This window comes from Ochotona curzoniae, unplaced genomic scaffold (assembly GCF_017591425.1).
Source record: "Ochotona curzoniae isolate NIBS_2020 unplaced genomic scaffold, NIBS_Ocur_1.0 scaffold_2453, whole genome shotgun sequence".
Lineage (NCBI taxonomy): Eukaryota > Metazoa > Chordata > Mammalia > Lagomorpha > Ochotonidae > Ochotona > Ochotona curzoniae.
In genome coordinates this window covers 1,655,708-1,677,409 of record NW_024467094.1, presented here as the reverse complement: position 1 = coordinate 1,677,409, position 21,702 = coordinate 1,655,708, and the positions used below count along the sequence as shown (strand labels likewise).

Here is a 21,702-nt window from a genome sequence, read left to right as displayed (position 1 = left end):
CCTTTGAAGCACCTGGTGCAGTGGCCTAGTAGTGGCTAAAGTCCTCACCTTGCACATGCCAGATCCTACAGAACCAGCTCGGCTTACCTTGTGGCCTGAGGACTGCCCAAAGCCTTGGAGACCTGGAGGAAGTTCCTGGCTTCAGATCAGCGCAGCTGTTGTAGTCACTTAGGGAATGAATCAGCAGATGGAAGATACTTGTCTCTCCTATGTATCTGCCTTTCCAATAAAAATCTTAAAACTTTCAAACCCTTCCAGTTCCCATTTTTTAATGTACCTTTAACGATTTGTGCATCGAGAACCCTAATCTATACAATTCTTGACCTGCTGCTTTTGTGTATTTTCCAATTTCCCATTTGAAACCACCAGGCCATTTTTGCACCCTGCATTGGGACAGGTTAAGCCATCTTTGACACCAACACCCAGGCGTAGCACTGCTTGAACTTCCCAGTCTAAGGTGCTCAGAGCACTAATACCCCAAATTTGAACCCTTGGGAAACCAGGATGGGATGGAGATCTTGCCTCCAGCTTCATCTGGTCCAGGCTAGCATGGTCACTAATCATTAAACAGGTGGAAACTACTTTTGAAGTTATTTGTGCTTTCAAACAACTTTTTCCCAGAACCAGCCCCCTTTCAAACTTGGTCACTTAAGTGTCAAAATTGATTGACCAGTGACACACAATCTCACTGCAAGCAGTTGGCAGATAAATGTACCCTGTTAATAGCCAACCTTTAATAACTAAATTTCCCATTGCCATTACCTGTAGCTTGGAGCAAAGGACAAAGCACTATAAAATAATTTAAGTTACAAAGATTCAGTTGAAACCACCACACCACCCCCTACTGCACACTCTCATCACAGAATTGACAAGACACCAAAAAGGTTATCATGCAACAAAACCTTTATTAGTATTTTGAACAGATTCAGCCATTATTGAAGCTGGTAACTTCTAAACTTAAATTGGGGTGGGCAAACGCTGTAGTTGAGTAATACCAGCACTAGGCAATAAGATGAATTAATAGCCACCCCGAAGACGGAGGACCAGGTGCAGGGTGGACTCCTTCTGGATGTTGTAGTCGGACAGGGTGCGGCCATCTTCCAGCTGCTTGCCTGCAAAGATCAGCCTCTGCTGGTCGGGAGGGATGCCTTCCTTATCCTGGATCTTGGCCTTGACATTCTCGATGGTGTCACTGGGCTCGACCTCCAGGGTGATGGTCTTGCCGGTCAGGGTCTTCACGAAGATCTGCATGCCACCTCGCAGGCGCAGGACCAGGTGCAGGGTGGACTCCTTCTGGATGTTGTAGTCGGACAGGGTGCGGCCATCTTCCAGCTGCTTGCCTGCAAAGATCAGCCTCTGCTGGTCGGGAGGGATGCCTTCCTTGTCCTGGATCTTGGCCTTGACATTCTCGATGGTGTCACTGGGCTCGACCTCCAGGGTGATGGTCTTGCCGGTCAGGGTCTTCACGAAGATCTGCATGCCACCTCGCAGGCGCAGGACCAGGTGCAGGGTGGACTCCTTCTGGATGTTGTAGTCGGACAGGGTGCGGCCATCTTCCAGCTGCTTGCCTGCAAAGATCAGCCTCTGCTGGTCGGGAGGGATGCCTTCCTTGTCCTGGATCTTGGCCTTGACATTCTCGATGGTGTCACTGGGCTCAACCTCCAGGGTGATGGTCTTGCCGGTCAGGGTCTTCACGAAGATCTGCATGCCACCTCGCAGGCGCAGGACCAGGTGCAGGGTGGACTCCTTCTGGATGTTGTAGTCGGACAGGGTGCGGCCATCTTCCAGCTGCTTGCCTGCAAAGATCAGCCTCTGCTGGTCGGGAGGGATGCCTTCCTTATCCTGGATCTTGGCCTTGACATTCTCGATGGTGTCACTGGGCTCGACCTCCAGGGTGATGGTCTTGCCGGTCAGGGTCTTCACGAAGATCTGCATGCCACCTCGCAGGCGCAGGACCAGGTGCAGGGTGGACTCCTTCTGGATGTTGTAGTCGGACAGGGTGCGGCCATCTTCCAGCTGCTTGCCTGCAAAGATCAGCCTCTGCTGGTCGGGAGGGATGCCTTCCTTGTCCTGGATCTTGGCCTTGACGTTCTCGATGGTGTCACTGGGCTCGACCTCCAGGGTGATGGTCTTGCCGGTCAGGGTCTTCACGAAGATCTGCATGCCACCTCGCAGGCGCAGGACCAGGTGCAGGGTGGACTCCTTCTGGATGTTGTAGTCGGACAGGGTGCGGCCATCTTCCAGCTGCTTGCCTGCAAAGATCAGCCTCTGCTGGTCGGGAGGGATGCCTTCCTTATCCTGGATCTTGGCCTTGACATTCTCGATGGTGTCACTGGGCTCGACCTCCAGGGTGATGGTCTTGCCGGTCAGGGTCTTCACGAAGATCTGCATGCCACCTCGCAGGCGCAGGACCAGGTGCAGGGTGGACTCCTTCTGGATGTTGTAGTCGGACAGGGTGCGGCCATCTTCCAGCTGCTTGCCTGCAAAGATCAGCCTCTGCTGGTCGGGAGGGATGCCTTCCTTATCCTGGATCTTGGCCTTGACGTTCTCGATGGTGTCACTGGGCTCAACCTCCAGGGTGATGGTCTTGCCGGTCAGGGTCTTCACGAAGATCTGCATCTTGATCTAAAATTTTCAAGTGAGATAACAGCATCTCATGGTCAGTACATTACTTATATTGCAAAATCAGTACTCTCCCTTGAAAACTGCCTTTAGAGCTGTTAATCTGTGATCAGCAAACTAGTGCCGCAATGCAGCAACACCTGCCGCCCTTGGTACCAACACCCTGCAAAAGGCACTGGCTGTTGTGGCCTATGGAAGAGTGAACCAGCACATGAAAGCTTTGCTGTTAAACAAACCTTCAAAGATTAAAAAACAAAACAAAAACACCTTGTTCCCGGTTGTTTTAAAGGTCTGGTTTTTGCCGTTGGTTTAAATTTCAAGTTACTAGTTGTAGAAAGTAAGAATCTTTTAAACTAGCACCCACTTTGTTCCATAACTGCTCTCCCACCCTGCTCATTCCCCACCCCACCGCGACCCAAAGGAAAGCCAAGTGTTGAGTCAACCAGAAACAGAAAACCCTAATGGCCGGAGGGTAGCGGAAAAAGAGGAAAAAAAAAAAACCCGCCGTCAGAAAAGAGGCAGGAAGCGTTTGTCACACTGGGGAATGGCCGGTCCAGCTTTTCCAGTCTGTCTTCCCAATCTCTCTCACACACACAGCGCTACCTCTCTTCCGCCTGCCCCCTCGGAAACGGACGCGTCGGGATCGCCATCGGTTAGGCGTCGGTTGGCGACCGCCGGGGCGCGCGCCCGCCGCCCCAACTCCCCTCAGGCGGCCCCGTCACGCGCCCACGTCCCCTCACAAAGCCCCCTCACGCGCCCGCGTCCCCTCACAAAGCCCCCTCACGCGGCCCCGCCACGCGCCCACGTCCCCTCACAAAGCCCCCTCACGCAGCCCCGTCACGCGCCCACGTCCCCTCACAAGGCCCAGCGCCACGTCAGCCCTTCCCCTCCCCCACCCGGCCCCCTCAGCTCCCACACCCCGCCAGCCCGACCTCGCTCAATCCCCTGCCCCGCCGCCCGCCGCTCTCACAGACCCCGGACCACAGTACCTCTCAGCGAATGCTAGAACGTCCCGGAAGAGCAGTAAGGATGAGACGGCCGAATGACCTTCGTGTGGCGCCTGAACAAAGCCACTCGCCTCTGCGAGATGAGGCGGCGGCGCTGCCTTTTATATAACTCCGGCTGCGTCACTACGCACCACTACGCAGCCGGCGTCTCCGTGCGCCGAAGAAAGTAGTTCGCTCGGTTCCGCCACTCACATCGCAGAGAGACTTTCCAGTGACTCTCCAAATTGCTCCCTGCCGGAAAAACGGATATTAAAAAATCTATCCCCTAACTCTCCAAGCGTTCCTTTCACTCCTTTAGGAAAATATAGGAAAAATATCTAGCGGATGAATTCGAGTGAAAGGGCCCGGACTGGAAAGCTCTGGAAACTTCCTTGAGGCAGCAGCGTTCATTGGTCAGCCGTGAGGGCAAAGTCGGCGCTGATTGGTTGGCGGACGCGGCGGCTCGGCTGTTGCTGGGCGGCGCCTGGCCGCGGAGCGCCGACGTTGCTAAGTGACGGGGCGCGCAGGCGCCGCGAAGGCGCTCCTTCCGGAAAGAGGGGGCGGGTTCCGGCTGAGGGTGAGGGTGGAGGAGGGGGTCTTTTCGCGCCTTTCTTCAGAGCTGGGGTTTCTTTTCTTTGAAATCCCGCCTTTTTGGATGTTAGGGGAGAAAGCGCGGGCTCCGTAGCGAGGGTGGAGGTGCCCGGGAACGGGGTTACCGTCTGTGAGGGAAGCGCCTCTCTCCCCGCCCCCACTCGGCCTGACACACCGAAACGTCGGGGCTCCCTCGCCTTGGCCCGTTTTTATTTTTGTTTTCGATTAGTAGCAGCAGGGATTGTGGCGTTTTTTAGTAGCGTTTCTGCCGTCAGGCTGCTCTGCCTTAACCCGTAACTGGTTCCTGAAGAGAATCTCGGTTTTAGGAGTGTGTGTGCGTTGGGGGAGGGGTGTCCTCTGTGGGGCTCCGGCTCAGGGTGTTCGGCCAGAGCCTTCAATTGCCCCGACTAACCCTAATCCTGACCCTAACTAACCCTAACTCCCTTTTCTCTCGGTGGGGAACGGGAAATCCGGCTGAGGGGGCTGAGTGCCCGTGATCGAGGGGGCTGAGTGTCCGTGATCAAGGGTGCGGGAAGCCGGCGGGCGTCGCCCCTTGTTCCCTTGTCCCCTTCTGGGGTCGAGGAGGGAACCCCAGGAACGTGAGTCAGGGCGGCTCCGTGTCGGGGGGGGGGGGATGGGGCGGGAGCGCCGGCAAAGGTGACCTTGGATGTTTCTCCAACCTTCTGGACGTTTCCATGTTGACGCAGATTCGGCAAAAAAAAAAAAGTCACTTGGAAACGGGCCTCCGATCTTAAAATTCCCAAATATAAAGAAACTATAGCGATAAACGCACAGATAATGAGTGGATACCTGCTTGGTTTTAAGTGGTAATTGTGCTGAGACCCAATGAGTTGAATCAACAGTAGATAGGAATGTAGTTGTTTAAAAAGGAAAAAAAAAAAAAAGTTTGGGAAGCAATGTAAGACGATTTGGGAGTAATTTCTAAAGTGTTTTTCCCACCGTATGGATTGTTTTTGTAAGCCCAGCAGTGGGTGTGCACACACCTGCTGAGTCATCCTCCTGTCACAGATTGCGCTAGAACTTCACCCGGGTTCCAGAAGTTGCCAGAACTAAGTTAGAAACCCTCTGTGTTTAGTGTGTCTCTGATTAGTGTTTTCCCCAGAGCGGCAGTCACTTGGAGATAACGCAGCAGAATGTTTTCTGAAGGGCGTGTGCTGTAAACAACATGAATTTTCAGTTGTGGGGGGGTGGGAGGTGCTTTGTAAATGAACTGAGCAGTAGTGGAAAAGTTCTCAGATGAGGAATTTAGTCTAACCTTGTTGGGTCTTGTGTTGAGTTGTGTTTGTTCACTAAATAGAAGGTGTCCCCCCCCCCCCCCCGTTTTGTTTTACTGGGGAGTGGGTGGAGGGGGACCTTCCTGGCAGCCATGAAACACAGAGCCAAAAGCACCTGGGCAAACTGGTGTGGCCTGCGCAATTCCTTTAAGGAAAGGCGGTTGTTTTTGTTGTTGTTTTCTTTGTTTGTTCCTGAAAGTTTCAGTGGTTTTTACTTAGCCATGTGTCTTTCAATTAAGAATATATATACACATGAGAGAATTATGGTTCCAGTTTTAAAATCACGGTTGTTTTCTAGATGTTACCAGATGATTCTTCAAATGTGGAGTTTATATTTCCTATTTGGACTGTTTATCTCGACATAGTTATGAGGGTAACTTTATTACAGGCAAGAAACATTGATATTGAATGCCTAAAGGAACACAGCAAAATAATGTACTCTTTTTGTATTGAAGTTCAAACTTTGAAAAGTCTTTCCTTTTAGAAATAACTTCTTTAGCATGTTTCTGTTATGAAATAGCACATGTATTTATGAAAATTGGAGTAATATTACAAACACCATATAACCAATTTGCCTAAACTTTAGATGTTTTATTTTTAATTGTTTAAATTTCATTTTTGATATATTTTTTTAAAGATTTCTTTGTTTATTGGGAAGTCAGATATACAGAGGAGGAGAGACAGAGAGGAAGATCTTCCGTCCAATGATTCACTCCCCAAGTGAGCACAACGGCCGATGCTATGCTGGTCCGAAGCCAGGAGCCAGGAACTTCTTCCGGGTATCCTACATGGGTACAGGGTCCCATGCACCCGCGTGGGAGACCCGGAAGAGGCTCCTGGCTTTGGATCAGCACAGCACTAGCTGTTGTGCTCACTTGGGGAGAGAATCATGGGATGGAAGATCTTCCTCTCTGTCTCTCCTCCCCTCTCTATATCTGACTTTGCAATAAAAATAAATCTTAAAAAAAAAAAAAGGGAAGGGCTGGCATTCTGGTGCAGCCAATTAAGCCACTGCTTATAACGCTGGCATTCAATGTTGGAATGCCACTTCAAGCCCTGGCTGTTCTGCTCCCAGTCCACCTCCCTGCTAATGGCTAATGCACCTGGAAAAGCAGCCCCAGATGGCTCAAGTGCTTGGGCCTCTGTCACTAGCCTGGGTGCCCGAGATGGAATTCCCGGCTTCAACTTGTCTCAAACTCAGATATTGGGGCCACTTGGGGAGTGAACCAACAGGTAGAAGCAGCACTCTGTCACTTTGCTCAAAAGTGTTAAAAATAAATTAATTAACAAAGAGAGGGTGCCATGAGTGCAGGCTTTCGTGGTGGGCAGGAGGAGGGAGGGCAGGAAGGGCAGAGAAGGTTCCATTATCAGGGGGTAAATGGGATTGTCCAGATTGGGAGAGCGGGCAGAGGCAGGAGAAAGGTGAGAAGACGGAGGCTGTTGGGTGGCTGTTTATGGCTAGATTTGGGAGTAGCCTGCCCGTGTGGCAATAAGATGCCAGGGCTGGAGCAGCCACAGCTGAGCTTCCTGCAGCCTCACTGCCTCCAGCTACACTGAGCCCCGCAGTTCTTAGGGGGAAAAGATACCGAGCTGCTCTCCGCCGCCTGGCCATTTCCAGTCCCTGTGTTAGGCTGCATCAATGCCACCTTGGCAATCACAATGCCCCATTCACTACTTTCACAACAGCCTTGTGTTTATCCAGGCTGGAATTTTATTGCTTATTTTGTGTTTAATCTCTCTGTGGTTCCCTCCCCCCAACGGCCCAATAGAATGTAAACTCCATGAAGATACAAGAATATGTCTGTTATTTCAACGCTAGACACCCACAGTCACCTGGCTTAGCGTCTGTCACGTAATCAGCACGTAGTGTTTACTCAGTGAGTGAGTGAATGACGGATGAGGGCCCACCTTGCTGTGCCAGACTTTCGACCTGTTTCTACAGTTGTGTGGGAGTGGCCTTCTCAGGATTTCTGTTGTAGAATAACTTGTTGACATCTCAGCAGGTGAAGGGGGATGAGATGAAGGCATTGCTGAGACTGTGGCTGCTGCCCAAGTGAGATGACAATGAGCCACTAGACCAGTGAACAACAACAACAACAGTGTCCCCAAAGAAAGGAGGAACCATGAGCCTCTTCCGGGTCTCCCGTGTACGTGCTGAACCGAAAGACTTGGGCCATCGGCCGCTGTTTTCTCAAGTCATTAGCTGGGAACTGGATTGGAAGTGGAGCAGCCAGGAAATGAACCAGTGTCCATATGGGATGCCAGCACTTGTAGGTGGAGGTCTAGCGTGTTGAGCCACAATGTCAAATCCTTAAAGAAGTCTTTTTTTTTTTTTTTTAAGATTTATTTTGTTTTCATTGGAAAGGCAGATATACAGAGAGGAGGAGAGACGGAAAGGAAAAAAGATTTTCATCTGCTGCACTCAAGAAGCAGCCACAATGGTTGGAGCTGAACCAAATTGATGCCAGGAGCCAGGAAGCTCTTCCGCATCTCTCACATGGGTGCAGGGTCCCAAGGCTTTGGGCCGTCGTCAACTGCTTTCCCAGGCCACAAGCAGGGAGCTGGGTGGGAAGTGGGGCTGCCAGGATTAGAACCGGTGCCCATATGAGATCCTGGCGCGTTCAAAGCCAGGACTTTAGCTGCTAGGCTGCTGCACTGGGCCCCAGATAAATCTTTTTTTTTTTCTTTTTTACTCTAGTTTTTCTTTTATTTTTAATTGCTCTTCAGATAAACCTTTTTAAAAGAAGAAAAACATTTAGTGATCGAATGAGGACAAGAAGACATCTTGGATGAATAAAGCAAGGAAAAGCTTTTGGGAGTGGTGGAAATGCTTATTATCTTGGTAGTAGTAATGTGTTTCATGGGTATCCACGTGCTTAGAAACATCAGTTTGTATACTTTGAATATATGTAGCTTGTATGTATTGAATATATATAACTCAATTATGCCCTTCAGTTTTATTCATCAAAACAAAATTTTGAAAGATTTCTTTCACTCACTTGCAGAGTGGCATCAGCCGTCTCTCCGCTGGTGCCTTCCTTGCCCCAGGCCAGGGCGCTTTAGCCATCACAGGACAGTGGATTAAGCATCTCTGCTACGCTGCCTGTCCCTCTGTGTGTTCACAGTACATACTTGTTCATATCCTGAGCTGCAGCCTCCTGCCGTTCCCAGGTAAACTCGCTTCTTATTTGTTTGTCGTTAGCTGTTTATTTGTGTTGCTGTAAAGAGAACAGATTTTAAATGTTCCAAGAAGGCAGTCATACTCCCCTCCCACCCCCCATACTCTTCCCTCCCCTCGCTCTCCTTTGCAGACATCATTTTAGTCCACTCTGTATTTCCAGGCTGAACGTGCCACTTTGTGCCGTCCTCACAATCCTTCACACAGCAGAGGGGCAGCCCCTCTCTCCCTGCACACGGTTGCAGGTGAGCCTCCCCTGCTCTGTCCTGCACCTACCTGGCTCCCTGGAGGCCTCAGTTCTGCTTCCTGCCCTCAGGCAAGTCCCTGTCACAAGGGAAAAGTGAATGAGTCAGCAGGGTGGCCGGCACCAGCAGGCTGTCCAGAGTCCTGAGGGCATCAAAGGCTCACTGACTCACTGAGATCATGTGAAGCAGGAGGAGGCAGAGGGAGGGGGCAGTCACTAAGGAACAGTGCAGGGTGGGTGCTGTGGTGAGGGGGTTCAGCCACCTCCCAGGATGCCCACATCCCATCTACTCCAATCCAGCTCACTGCTAATCCACCTGGGCAAACAGCAGCGTGGGGCTCAAGTGCTTGGACCCTGGCACCCACACCGGAGGCTGATCACTTTCCGGGCTCCAGGCTTCAACCTGACCTGGTCTACTCACGCCGGTGTGGACATTGAACAAACAGAAGATAATTCCTGGCCAGGTGCGGTAGCCTAGTGGCTAAAGTCTTCACTTTGGCATGTACAACAGGATCCCATGTGGCCACAGGGACGGTATGGTATTTCCCTTCCAGCTCCCTGCCTGTGGCCTGGGAAAGCAGTCGAGGACGGCCCAAAGCCTTGGGACCCTGCACCCGCGTGGGAGACCCAGAAGAAGCTCCTGGCTCCTGGCTTCTGATCAGCTCAATTCTGGCTGCTTAAGGAGTAAACCAGCAGATGGAAGCTCTTTCTCTCTGTCTCTCCTCCTCTCTGCATATCTGCCTTTCCAATAAAAATAAATTTTAAAAATCTTTAGAAAATTAAAGAAAAGAATTAATATAATTTAAAAAAAAATGAAAAAAAAGGATCAGTCCTTGTCAGTTTCTCTTCTTCTCCCCCTCTCATTTTGCTCTGCATTTCCAATAAATATATAGATATATATATATTTTTAAAAGATTTATTTATTTATTGGAAAGTCAGATATACAGAGAGAAGGAGAGACAGAGAAGAAGATCTTCCGTCCGATGATTCACTCCCCAAGTGAGCGCAACGGCCAATGCTATGCCGATCTGAAGCCAGGAGCCTCTTCTGGGTCTCCCACACGGGTCTCCCAAGGCTTTGGGCCGTCCTCGACTGCTTTCCCAGGCCACAAGCAGGGAGCTGGATGGGAATTGGAGCTGCTGGGATTAGAACTGGCGCCCATATGGGATCCTAGCGCGTTCAAGGCACACAGGCGGAGAGACTTTAGCCGCTAGGCCACGCTGCTGGGCCCAATATGTATATTTTAAAAGTTCCCAGAGGAAACAGAAATTTGAACTTGTTTCAAAGGTTCCTGTTTTTACGATTAAAAAATATATATATAGCCCCAAACGTTCCTTATTAACTAGTGACTGAAGGCCGAGGACAGAAAGCTTTTGGCCTTGAAGGATGCTAGAATATTCCACACTGGAGTGTGCTTTCTGAAACTGAAGGCCACTGGGACCCACCAGAAACAGATAAAGCCGTAAAAGCAGGGTGCATGTTTCCATCAAGGGAATTGACTTTGAAAAATTTGTGTCTTTGTTTATTACCAAGAAATACGACTCTGTGACTGTTAACTACCGCAGAAGTAAAGCACAGGATTGTATCTGCAAATCAGACCTTGCCAGACAACCCTGCCCACCCCACTGCTTGTCACCGTCCCTGCTCAGAGGCCCCAAATCTGGCATGTAAAGCCGTTCTAACCACTGCTTTGAACTACTCATTCCCTCATGTTAATTTGCCTTCTGTCAGTTTAGATTACAGGACCATAACTGGAGAATCTAAAATGGTTGAAAGGACGGTATTTTTTCCCTCCTTTTGCAGCACAATAAAGCACATTCACCAGTCCCAAATCAGCTAGAACAAGGAAACAAACCTGCACAGGTGGAGAGACAGATTCTATTAGGTGTTAGAAGATGTTGCAGGGCCGGTGTTATGGTGTAATGGGACCAGTTCAAGTCCTGGCTGTTCCACTTCTGATCCAGCTGCCTGCCAATGGTGTGGGAAAGCAGTGGGAGAATGGCCCAAGTCATACCATGAAAAAACTGTACTTTGATTTCAATTCTTTGTAACTCTTTCAAGTAAAGAAATGTTTCTTTAAGATTCATTTTTTAGGGCCCAGCACGATGGCGTAGTGGTTAAGGTCCTCACCTTGCATGCCCGGGATCCCATATGGGCACTGGTTCTAATCCCGGAAGCCCCGCTTCCCATCCAGCTCCCTGCCTGTAGCAGGCAGAGAAGCTAATCCTCAAAATTCACTCACTGTGTAAGTTGTTGCACCAGCCATGGCTCAACCAGGGCCAAGTTAGTAGCTCAGAACTTCATCTTGTCTAAATTGTGGGTTACAGCAACCCAAGAACTTGGACATCACCTGCTGTGCATCAGCAGGAAGCCAGAATCAAAGATTGAGCTGGGACATGGACCCAGCACTCAGAGATGTGATGTGGCCATTCCAATGGATGCCCTACCTGCTTTCCCAAATGCCAAGGCTTTTATTTATTTACTTAATTAAAGATTTATTTATTTGAAAATCAGATCTACAGAGAGGAGAGACAGAGAGAAAGATCTTCCGTCCGATGATTCACTCCCCAAGTGAGCGCAACGGCCGATGCTATGACGCTCTGAAGCCAGGATTCAGGAACTTCTTCCGGGTCTCCCACACAGGTGCAGGGTCCCAAGGCTTTGGGCCGTCCTTGACTGCTTTCCCAGGCCACAAGCAGGGAGCTGGATGGGAAGTGGAGCTGGCGGGATTAGAACCGGTGCCCATATGGGATCCTGGCACGTTTAAGGCGAGGACTTTAGCCGCTAGGCCACACCACTGGGCCCCAAGACTTTTATTTTTAATAGAAGCTGACAAGCTGATCCCAACATTTGTATGAAGTTGGGAAGGTCCTAGCATAACTGGTCTTTGAAGATGATCAGGGCAGGTACTTGGCAAATGGGTTAACTTACAGCTAGGGATGTTTGCATTCCATACTGAAATCCCTAGATTTGAGTCCTGGTTCCACTCGTTTCCATCTTCTTATTAACGTGTATACTGGAAGGCCACAGGTGATGACTCGGTAACCGGGTCCCTGCCCCCAGTGTGGACACCTGTAACCGGGTCCCTGCCCCCGGTGTGCACACCTGTAACCGCGTCCCTGCCCCCGGTGTGCACACCTGTAACCGCGTCCCTGCCCCCGGTGTGCACACCTGTAACTGGGTCCCTGCCCCCGGTGTGCACACCTGTGTTGCACTCCTGTCTCTTGGCTGCAGCCTGGCCCAGACTTGCCTGCCATTTGGGGAGTGAATCAATGATTGTCAGATTTCTCATTTCTTTTTCTCCCCTTCAAGTAAAATGTGTTTTTAAACATAAAAGTTAATAATTAAAACTATGGGGGCTGACACAATGGCTTAATAAACTAATCCTCCACCTGTAAGTGCCTGCATTCCATATGGACACAGGTTCAAGTCCTGCCTTCTCCACTTCTGATCCCTATTTATGGCCTGGGAAAGCAGCAAAAGTAGCTCAAGAATTTGGGCACCTGCACCCACGTGGGAGGCTCAGAGGAAACTCTTGGCTCAGATCAGCCTATCTTTTGTGGCCTCTTTCTGTGAAATATACCTTTTTAAAAAGATTTGTTTATATTTATCTGAAAGAGTTAGAGAGAGGGAGAGATGTTTCCTCCTCCTGTTCATGCTCCTGATGCTTGCATCGGCTGGAGCTGGTCTGATTTGAAGCCAGGAGCTTCTTCCAGGTGCCTTACATGAGTTCAGGAGCCTGGACACTTGAGTACCCTCCAGTGCTTTCCCAGCATTAGCAGAAACCACATCAGAAATGGAGCAGCCGGGCCTGGTGCAGTAGCCTAATGGCTAAAGTCTTTACCTTGCACGCACCAGGATCCTATATGGGAGCCGGTTCACATCCTGCTGGCCCCCCGCTTCCCATCCAGCCTCCTGCTTGTGGCCTGGGGAAGCAGTAGAGAATGGTCCAAAGCCCCACATGGGAGACCTGGAAGAAGCTCCTGGCATTGGATCGGCACAGCTCTGACCATTGCGGCCCCTTGGGGAGTGAATCAGTGAATGGAAGAACTTCTTCTCTGTCTCTTCTCTGTATATCTGACTTTGCAATGAAAATAAAATAAAAATAAATCAATCTTTAAAAAAATGGAGCAGCTGGGACTTGAATCAGTGCCCATATGGCATGCCAGTGCCACAGGCAGAAGTTTAACGTACTATGCTACACCATTGGTCCCAAGAATAGTCTTAATAGCTTTGAAGCAATTAATGCTAAGTAAATAATAAACAAAAACCTTTACCTTACACCATGCACGAAAGTAAGATGACAAATAGTCCTAAATGTAAAGAAAAACTATAAACCTGACTTTGTTAGGTAAAGCCTTCTGAGTTATGACCCTACAAAATATAAACCCATAAAAGGCAGTTTTGATAAACTGCAATGAGTTAACACCAGTCATCCGAAACCACCCTAAGGAAACATGATGAGTGACACACTTGAACTGTCGAGAGACAAAATTGCAATGTCAGATTTTCTTGTTGATTTTCGAATCCAACACCTCCTTCTGTCGCATGGAGCGAGTATTGTCCAGGGCCGGACGGAGGGAGTTGGTTAGTGGAAAGGAAAGGGCAGAGGGAAGTAGCGCATAGAGCAGGTGAGTCATTCCAAAGTTGCATGCCCGAGACGGGTCAACGTGGACTTTGTTAGGACAACTTCCTTATGACGCTTGGAAACGCTGACGGGCTTGGGGGCTGGACTGCTCCTGGACTCTCCTGCCTTCTCCCAAGGCCACATCAACAAAGCTGGCTTGAGCCTGCCGATGTGGAACATTGATACGCACAGGACTGTTTTGGTTTGTTCTGTTGGGTCTCGTAGGCACTCGATCCAAAGCTATGCCCTCCTGGAGTTGTATCTAGCAGCAGGCAGAACCCCAGCTACATCAGGTGCTGGAGAACCTACCAGAATTGTGGCCAATTTGGAATGAGCTTTTATTGTAATAGAGAAGAACCAACCAGGGGTTTCTAAGCAGGTTTTACCTTGGCTTTCTTTCTCCCCCCCCCCCCCACCATTTTTTTTAAAAATAAGATTTATTTATTTAGGGGCCAGCATGGTGGTACATCAGGCTGCCCCAGTACCTGGGTGTGAGGAACGGCCACCCAGTGTCACCTCAGGGTGCTATTGTGGTGCCAAGGGTTCTGCCCAAGTGGCTTGAATAGTTCTGAAATGCCACTGATCTCACTGATCCAACGAAGAGGAAACCCTTCCAATGTCCACTGGTTGATATAGTCAACCTTAGAGTCTCCATTTGCTGTTCTCCTTCCTTTGCTATGGTGCCAGCTGTCCTCCACAGGCCCCAGTGGGCTGCCATATCCTCCCTGGGCATCAGGGCCTGCCATCCACTGTTCTGTTCTTTCCACCGAGGAGGATGCCCTGGGTTACCCGACCCAGGCCCTGCCAGACCCCCTGCACCCAGGACTCATGGATCCGGCACCCACCGTGCAGGCAGGCCCAAGGACACTCCCAACCCCACTGCCAGGATTCATGGAAAAGATCTTTCCAACTCGCCTTTCTCTGTTAAAAAAAAAAAAAATTCTTTCAAACTCTGAAAGGTAGAATTACAGAGAAAGAGATATCTTTCGTCTACTGGTTTATGCCCCAAATGACTACAATGGCCAGAGCTAAGCTGGTCTGAAGCCAGGAGCTTCTTCTGGATCTCCCACATGTGTAGCCTGGGAAAGCAGTTGAGCCATTCTTTGCTGGCTTCCAGGCATGTTAACGGGGAGCTGGATCAGAAGTGGGGCAGTTAGGACTCAAACCAGTGTCTGCATGGGTACCAGTGTAGCAGCGGTCCAACCTGCTATACCATAGTGCCGGCATCCTAGAGACAAAACTTTGATTTGATCTGTCAGAAGCCTTTGTTTGTTTTATTTTTTGAAAGAGAGAGGGGGATATTCCATCTATGGGTTCATTCTTCAAATGCCTGCAACAGCTGGCTCAAGTACTCGGCTCCCCGTCTCCTGCCTCTCAGAGTCCACATCAGAAGGAAGCTGGGTTGGCACTGTAGGTGGGCCTGGCAGAATGGGAGGCAGTTCAGTCCTCTCCACAATGCCACCTGTCCCCAGACTTTGATTCTTACATCAGGATTAGCATAAAATATTGGCACATGTTCATAATTAGTTTGAAAGATATTTATTTATTTTTTTAAGATTTATTTATTTACTGGAAAGTCAGATATACAGAGAGCCGCAGAGGCAGAGAGGAAGATCTTCTGTCCGATGATTCACTCCCCAAGTGAGCGCAATGGCCAATGCTATGCTGGTCCGAAGCCAGGATCTAGGAACTTCTTCCGGGTCTCCCACGCGGGTGCAGGGTCCCAAAGCTTTGGGCCGTCCTCGACTGCTTTCCCAGGCCACAAGCAGGGAGCTGGATGGCAAGTGGAGCTGCCGGGATTAGAACCGGTGCCCATATGGGATCCTGGCGCGTTCAAGGCAAGGACTTTAGCCGCTAGGCTATGCCGCCGAGCCCAGTTTGAAAGATTTTTAAACACTTCCGATCCCTGGAAATCTCTTGGCGTGTGTGCACCAGGAGATATAAACAAGAATGCTTATAAATGCATACATCTTGGATACAGGTGAGCAGCAAAGTTGGGATGGGAGGTAGAGAGAGGAATGCTAAGGAACATCACGGAAGTCTGGTAAAGCTTCTTGCCCAACGTGGTGGGAGTCATTCCTTAAACTCTGTGCACATACCATATGAATTATTAATATAACCGATAAAAGTTTTTTCAAAGATCTCTTGCTGCTGCTATGAGGAAGTAGACTAGGAGGCAGGGCGGGAGACTGCAGAGGCTATTGGGTGTGGGAAGTTTAGGGTGCCGAAGGTCAATGCCCATCCCTTTGTCATGTGCTAGGCCACCGGCTGGCTGGTGACCGTGAGTCAGTGAGTGGCACTCACTCTCCTGTGGCCAGCAGGGGCATCTGCTTGGTTAGGAATGTGAGACAAGGGTTGTAGAGGGCAAAGTGCCCTCGAGACCACTCTTAGGGCTACCCAGGTAGAGAGTGGTCTTTGCTTCTAGTTCACTCTGAAGCCTTGACAAAGATTCTTTGGTTTGGCCAAACTTCAGTTCTGGACCTTCTCGCTTTGCAAATTCCATCTGTGTTTGTTCTTCCTTGCACAGAGTCTAAAACTTGTAAAATCCGGTTGCAACCAAGATGCTGCTGAATCAGTTCAGCTAGAGTCTCCCCCCAGCCCGTGTCCACCCCACCTCATCCTTGATACCGGCCCAAGTCCCTCACCCTCCACCCAGGTCATGTCTGCTCACCCCCGCCTGTCTGCAGCAAGACTCCTGCCCAGGTCATTTTACGCACAATCCCTCTCCCTGCTTCTGTCTCCTCCCAGTAATTTTCCATCCCAGTGACCAGCAATGATTGCCACTTCCCCTTCTGCACGTGGCACTCCCTCCCACTGCAGCCCTCTGCTGTCTAGATCTCTGTATCTGTCAGGAAGGCCTGAATAAAAGTCTCCTGTGCTTTAGCAGGTGTCAGGGGGTCGTTTTTATTTATTCACTTAAGACTTACTTACTTGAAAGGCAGAATTACAAAGGAGACGGAAAGACAGATCTCCTCTCTGCTGGTTCAATCCTGAAATGGCGACAACAGCCCGGGCTGGGCCAGTCTGAAACTAAGAGCCAGTGTCTCCATCCAGTTCTTCTGCATGGGTGACAGGGATCCAAGTACTTGGGCCATCCTCTGCTGTTTTCCTAGGCGCTTTAGCAGAAATGCTGGCTCAGAAATGGAGCAGGCAGGACTTGAACCAGTAGTCATATGAAATGCATGCCTTGGCTTAACCTGCTCTGCCACATTGCCAGCCCATCAGCTTACTCAGTTGTGTCAGCCCACAGGTTGTTTTTTTCCACTTGGCACAAAGGCTTGTGGTGTGCTTGAAGATGTGCAGCGTTTCCCACAGGTGTGTGGACGGCAGAGATGTGAGTGTCCATGGAAATGATTCATAAGGGGGAGAAGTGGGGCTGAGAAATGGAAGTGATCCTGCTATGGTTGAGAGAGGAGCCCCCTGCCAGCCACCCCAAGCTTTATAAAGATCTTTTGCCCCTAGCTGGATTCCCTTGCTCACAGCCTGCACTTGTGTTAAACTTGCACTGCGCTAAGCCGCGGCTGCGGGATACGGGGCCTCCTGCCCCCTAGTGGCTACTGCGGATTCTTCCCATTCCCAGGAGCGAAACAGCGCGAAGGATGGATGCTTAGCTGAGCCGGGTCCCATCCACATCTCACCCGAAAGGCACACAGGCCTGTAAGGATACAATTGTTCATCTCTTATGTCTCTGCTTCTACAGCATTCCTGTACTCCAGAGGGAAAGCCCACAGAGCACGGGAGTAAAGGAAAATAAATTTGGTCAGACTTTCACTATTTTCGAATTCCTCTTCCTTCCTTTCCTTCCCTTCCTTTCCTTCCCTTCCTTCCTTCCTTCCTTCCTTCCTTCCTTCCTTCCTTCCTTCCTTCCTTCCTTCCTTCCTTCCTTCCTTCTTTCTTTCTCTCTCTCTCTTTCTTTCTTTCAGATTTATTTATTTTTATTACAAAGTCAGATATACAGAGAGCAGCAGAGGCAGAGAGGAAGATCTTCCGTCCAATGATTCACTCCCCAAGCGAGCGCAACGGCCGGTACTGCGCAAACCAGGAGCCAGGGACTTCCTCCAGGTCTCCCATGCGGGTGCAGGGTCCCAAGGCTTTGGGCCGTCCTCAACTGCTTTCCCAGGTCACAGGCAGGGAGCTAGATGGGAAGTGGAGCTGCTGGGATTAGAACTGGCGCCCATATGGGGTCCCGGCGCGCTCAAGGTGAACTTTAACTGCTAGGCCACTGAGCTGGGCCCCGTTTTTTAAGTCATAGTGAAATGTACATAAACAATCTCTAATGCACAGTTCACTGGCGTGAGGCGCATTCCTGTTATTGTGAATGTGCTTTTTATCACCATCCACCTCCAGGAGTTTTATCACCTTCCTCAGTTGAAACTGACCAGGAGGCACGATGCCCTCCAGGCCCTGTTACCTGCCATTCTACTTTCTGTCTCTGAATTTAATTATGCTAGGTACAAAAGCAGTCATTTCTTTAAAAAAAAAAAGTATAGAAAAGTGTGGACTTTTTCTAATATTTACTTACACTCTGAATAGCATAGGTTTCCCATGTCTGAATAATTAGTTCAGAAAACAGTCTATGATACAATAGAAGTAGAGATTTATTATCAATAGGTACCCATGGGGGCCTGGCATGATAGCCTAGCAGCTAAAGTCCTCGTCTTGCACACCCATATGCATATTGGCTTGTGTCCCAGCAGCAGCTCCACTTCCCATCCAGCTCCCTGCCTGTGACCTGGGAAAGCAGTGGAGGACGGCTCAAAGCCTTGGGACCCTGCACCCGCGTGGAAGACTTGGAGGAGACTGCTGGCTCCAGCCTTCGGATCGGTGCAGCACCAGCCATTGCGCTCACTTGGGGAGTGAATCATCGGACGGAAGATCTTCCTCTCTGTCTCTCCTCCTCTCTGTATATCTGACTTTCCAATAAAAACAAATCTTAAAAAAAAAATGTACCCATGGTCAGAGATGCTGTTAAAAGGAAAAGTATCTGAGATGATGGGAATATTTTCCAATTAAAAGCCCAAATAATATCCAGTAATGGGTGTTTGTGTTTTGTGTCTATTGCTTTCTTTCTCATTTCTGACATGTTTATCTTGGCATGCGCATATCATATTGTCACTCAGGTAGAGTTTTGTTTTATTTGAAAGAGTTACAAACAAAGAAGGAGAGACACAGAAGCAGGAAGCACACACACACGCACAAAGAGAGTGAGCGGAAACACTGCTTCCATCACCTCACTCACTCTGGAAATGCTGCAGTTCTGGGATTCGGCCAAGCTGAAGTCAGAATCCCGGAACTCCTCTCACATCTCCCATGTGGACGGCAGGATGCTAAGCACTTGGGCCATTGCCTGCTGCTTTCCCAGGAATATTAGTAAGGAGCTGGATCAGAAGTGGAGCAGCTGGGAATCAACCTGGATTTATGGAACACTGCGTTGCAGGCTGCAGCTTAACATGCTGCACCACAATGCCTGCCCCCTCAGAAATAATTTGTTTAAAGACATATAAAGATATGCACATCTGGCCATCTTCCAGAAATGTCTAAAATTTCACAATGGGGCCCAGCTCAGTGGCCTAGTGGCTAAAGTCCTCACCCTGAATGTGCCGGGATCCCATATGGGCACCGGTTCTAATCCCGGCAGCTCCAATTCCCATCCAGCTCCCTGCTTGTACCCTGAGAAAGCAGTGGAGGACGGCCCAAAGCTTTGAGACCCTGCACCTGCATGGGAGACCTGGAAGAGGTTCCCGGATCCTGGCTTCGGATCAGCGCAGTACCGGCTCACTTGGGGAGTGAATCATCAGACGAGAGATCTTCTCTGTCTCTGCTCTCTGTGTATCTGACTTTGTAATAAAAAATAAATCTTAAAAAGAATAAAATTTCACAATGAAGAAGAGGGTATTTATTTATTTATGTGTTTATTATTAAAAGGCAGATTTACAGAGAGGAGAGTCAGAAAGGTCTTTCATTTGCTGATTCACGCCTTGAGTGCGAGCTGGAGCTGAGCTGATCTGAAGCCAAGGGCTTTTTCTGGGTCTCCCACGCAGTGCAAGGTCTCAGGGCTTTGAGCCATCCTCTATCGCTTCCCCAGGCCAAAAGCAGGGAGCTACGTGGAAAGCGTAGCAGCTGGGATGTGAACCTGTGACCATATGGGATTCTGGCACATACAAGTTGAGGTTTTAGCCACTAGGCTATTGTACTGGGTCCTACTTTTTTTTTTTTTTTTAAGATTTGTGAAATTGAAATGATCTTTCAATAGATAGCAATAGAGAGGGAGAGATTGGGAGATCTTGTATTGGCTGGTTCACTCCCCTAAGTCACTGCAACAGTCAGGTCTGGGCCAAGCTGAAGCCTGGAGCTACGAACTCCATCCTGGTCTCTCTCATGGTGGGTGCGGAGGCCCAAGGACTCGGACTGTCTTTCTGCTGCTTGCCCAGGCGCCGTAGCAGGGAGCTGGATGGGAAGAGGAGCAACCTGGACTCGCACGAGCATTCCAGTATGGGATGTGCACGTTGGCAAGTAGCCACTTAAAATGCTGTGCCATAATGCCAGTCTGTTGGTTGATGGACGTTATGGCACTGCATTTGTTTGAGGTAGAGAATATAAACTGAATGAAGTCACTGCAAACCCATAGCTCAAGAAGGTGGTTATTTAGGCATATGCCAGGGCGGACTTTTTGGCACACTGAATTAAGCTATCTTCTATAATGCCAGTATCCTGTATTGGATTGCCAGTTTGAGTCCCGGAAAGCAGCAGAAGATGGTCCAGGAACACGGGCCTCTGTCACCCACGTGGGAGACATGGATAGGGCTCCGGGTTGCGCTGGACCAGGCCTGGCCAATGCAGCCTTTTGGAAAGTGTAACAATTCTCTCGCTCTCTCAGTTTCTGATTTGTTTTCACTCTACCTTTCAAAAAAATTTTTTTAAAGATTTATTTATTTATTGGAAAGTCAGACATACAGAGAGCTGGAGAGACAGAGAGGAAGATCTTCCATCCGATGATTCACTCCCCAAATGAGCGCAACGGCCGATGCTATGCCGATCCGAAGCAAGGAACTTCTTCCGGGTCTCCCACGCAGGTGCAGGGTCCCAAGGCTTTGGGCCGTCCTCGACTGCTTTCCCAGACCACAAGCAGGGAGCTGGAAGCGGGGCCGCCAGAATGCAAACCTTGGCTAATCTTTCCATTGCAAGCACCAGATCCCATAAGGGTACTGGTTGGTGTCCTGGCTGCTCCAATTGCAATCCAGCTCCCTGCTTGTGGTATGGGAAGGTAGTGGAAGATGGTCGGTCCAAGACCTGGGGCCCTGCACCTGCATGGATGACCTGGAGGAGGCTCTTGGCTCCTGGTTTTAGATTGGCACTGTTGCAGCCATTTGGGCACTGAGCCAGCATATGGAACTTTCTGTCTCTCCCTCTCTCCGTAAATCTGCCTTTCCAATAAAAATAAAATTTTAAATCTAAAAAAAGAATTAGTTCTTACAAAAACAGTGTTCATTTATGACCCAGAAATTCCACTCCTGTCTATACTAAGGAGAAGAATCTATAGAAAAACCTGTGCACAGATGTCCATGTAAAAAAACAGCTGTATCCATCAGGGCCACAAGTTGGAAACCGGCAAAGAAACTTGGCTATATTCATCAACCAAATATCACAGCAGTAAAACAGCTGCAGCACAACAACAGGAGTTCTCCTCGTGACCGGAGGATGTCATCTCTAACAACATTCTTGATGTTTCTGAGTGTCATTCGAGAACAGACAAAACAGGGCCTGGCGCAGTAGCCTAGCAGCTAAAATCCTTGCCTTGCCTGTATCGGGATCCCATATGGGTGCTGGTTCTAATCCCACTGGCCCCTCTTCCCATCCAGCTCCCTGTTTGTGGCCTGGGACAGCAGTCAAGGACACCCCAAAGCCTTGGCTCCCTGAACCTGCATGGGCGACCCAAAAGAGTCTCCTGGCTCCTGGCTTCGGATTGGTGCAGCTTCAGCCATTGCAGCCACTTGGGGAGTGAATCAGCAGACAGAAGATCTTCCTCTCTGTCTCTCCTTCTCTGTATATCTTTCTAAAAAGATCTCTGTATATCTTTCTAAAAAAAAAAAAGAAAGAAAGAAAGAAAGGACAAAACGGCAGGCTAAGCCATCGCTTGTGATGCTGGCGTTCCAGTCTGA

The 21,702-nt window shown here is 49.5% G+C and overlaps 1 protein-coding gene and 1 long non-coding RNA gene across 3 annotated transcripts; one reads left to right on the top strand and one right to left on the bottom strand.

The window, feature by feature from the left end:
- Positions 1-885: 885 nt before the first annotated feature.
- On the bottom strand, positions 886-3,716 carry UBB (ubiquitin B). Of its 2 annotated transcripts, none has more exons than XM_041001712.1 (2): positions 3,612-3,716; positions 886-2,625 (listed from the first exon to the last, which is right to left on the bottom strand). In XM_041001712.1, the coding sequence occupies exon 2, from the start codon at positions 2,617-2,619 to the stop codon at positions 1,018-1,020; it is 1,602 nt and encodes a 533-aa protein (XP_040857646.1). In that variant the 5' UTR covers positions 2,620-2,625; positions 3,612-3,716; the 3' UTR covers positions 886-1,017. The 2 variants fall into 2 exon arrangements, with proteins under 2 accessions (XP_040857646.1, XP_040857647.1); XM_041001713.1 differs by lacking the exon at positions 3,612-3,716 and having other exon boundaries at positions 886-1,256; positions 1,941-2,652.
- A 332-nt stretch (positions 3,717-4,048) lies between these two features.
- On the top strand, positions 4,049-21,349 carry LOC121170468. The gene is made up of 3 exons (XR_005885966.1): positions 4,049-4,319; positions 8,500-8,665; positions 21,069-21,349. It is a non-coding gene; the product is annotated as an uncharacterized LOC121170468 (long non-coding RNA).
- The last annotated feature ends 353 nt before the right edge of the window (positions 21,350-21,702 follow it).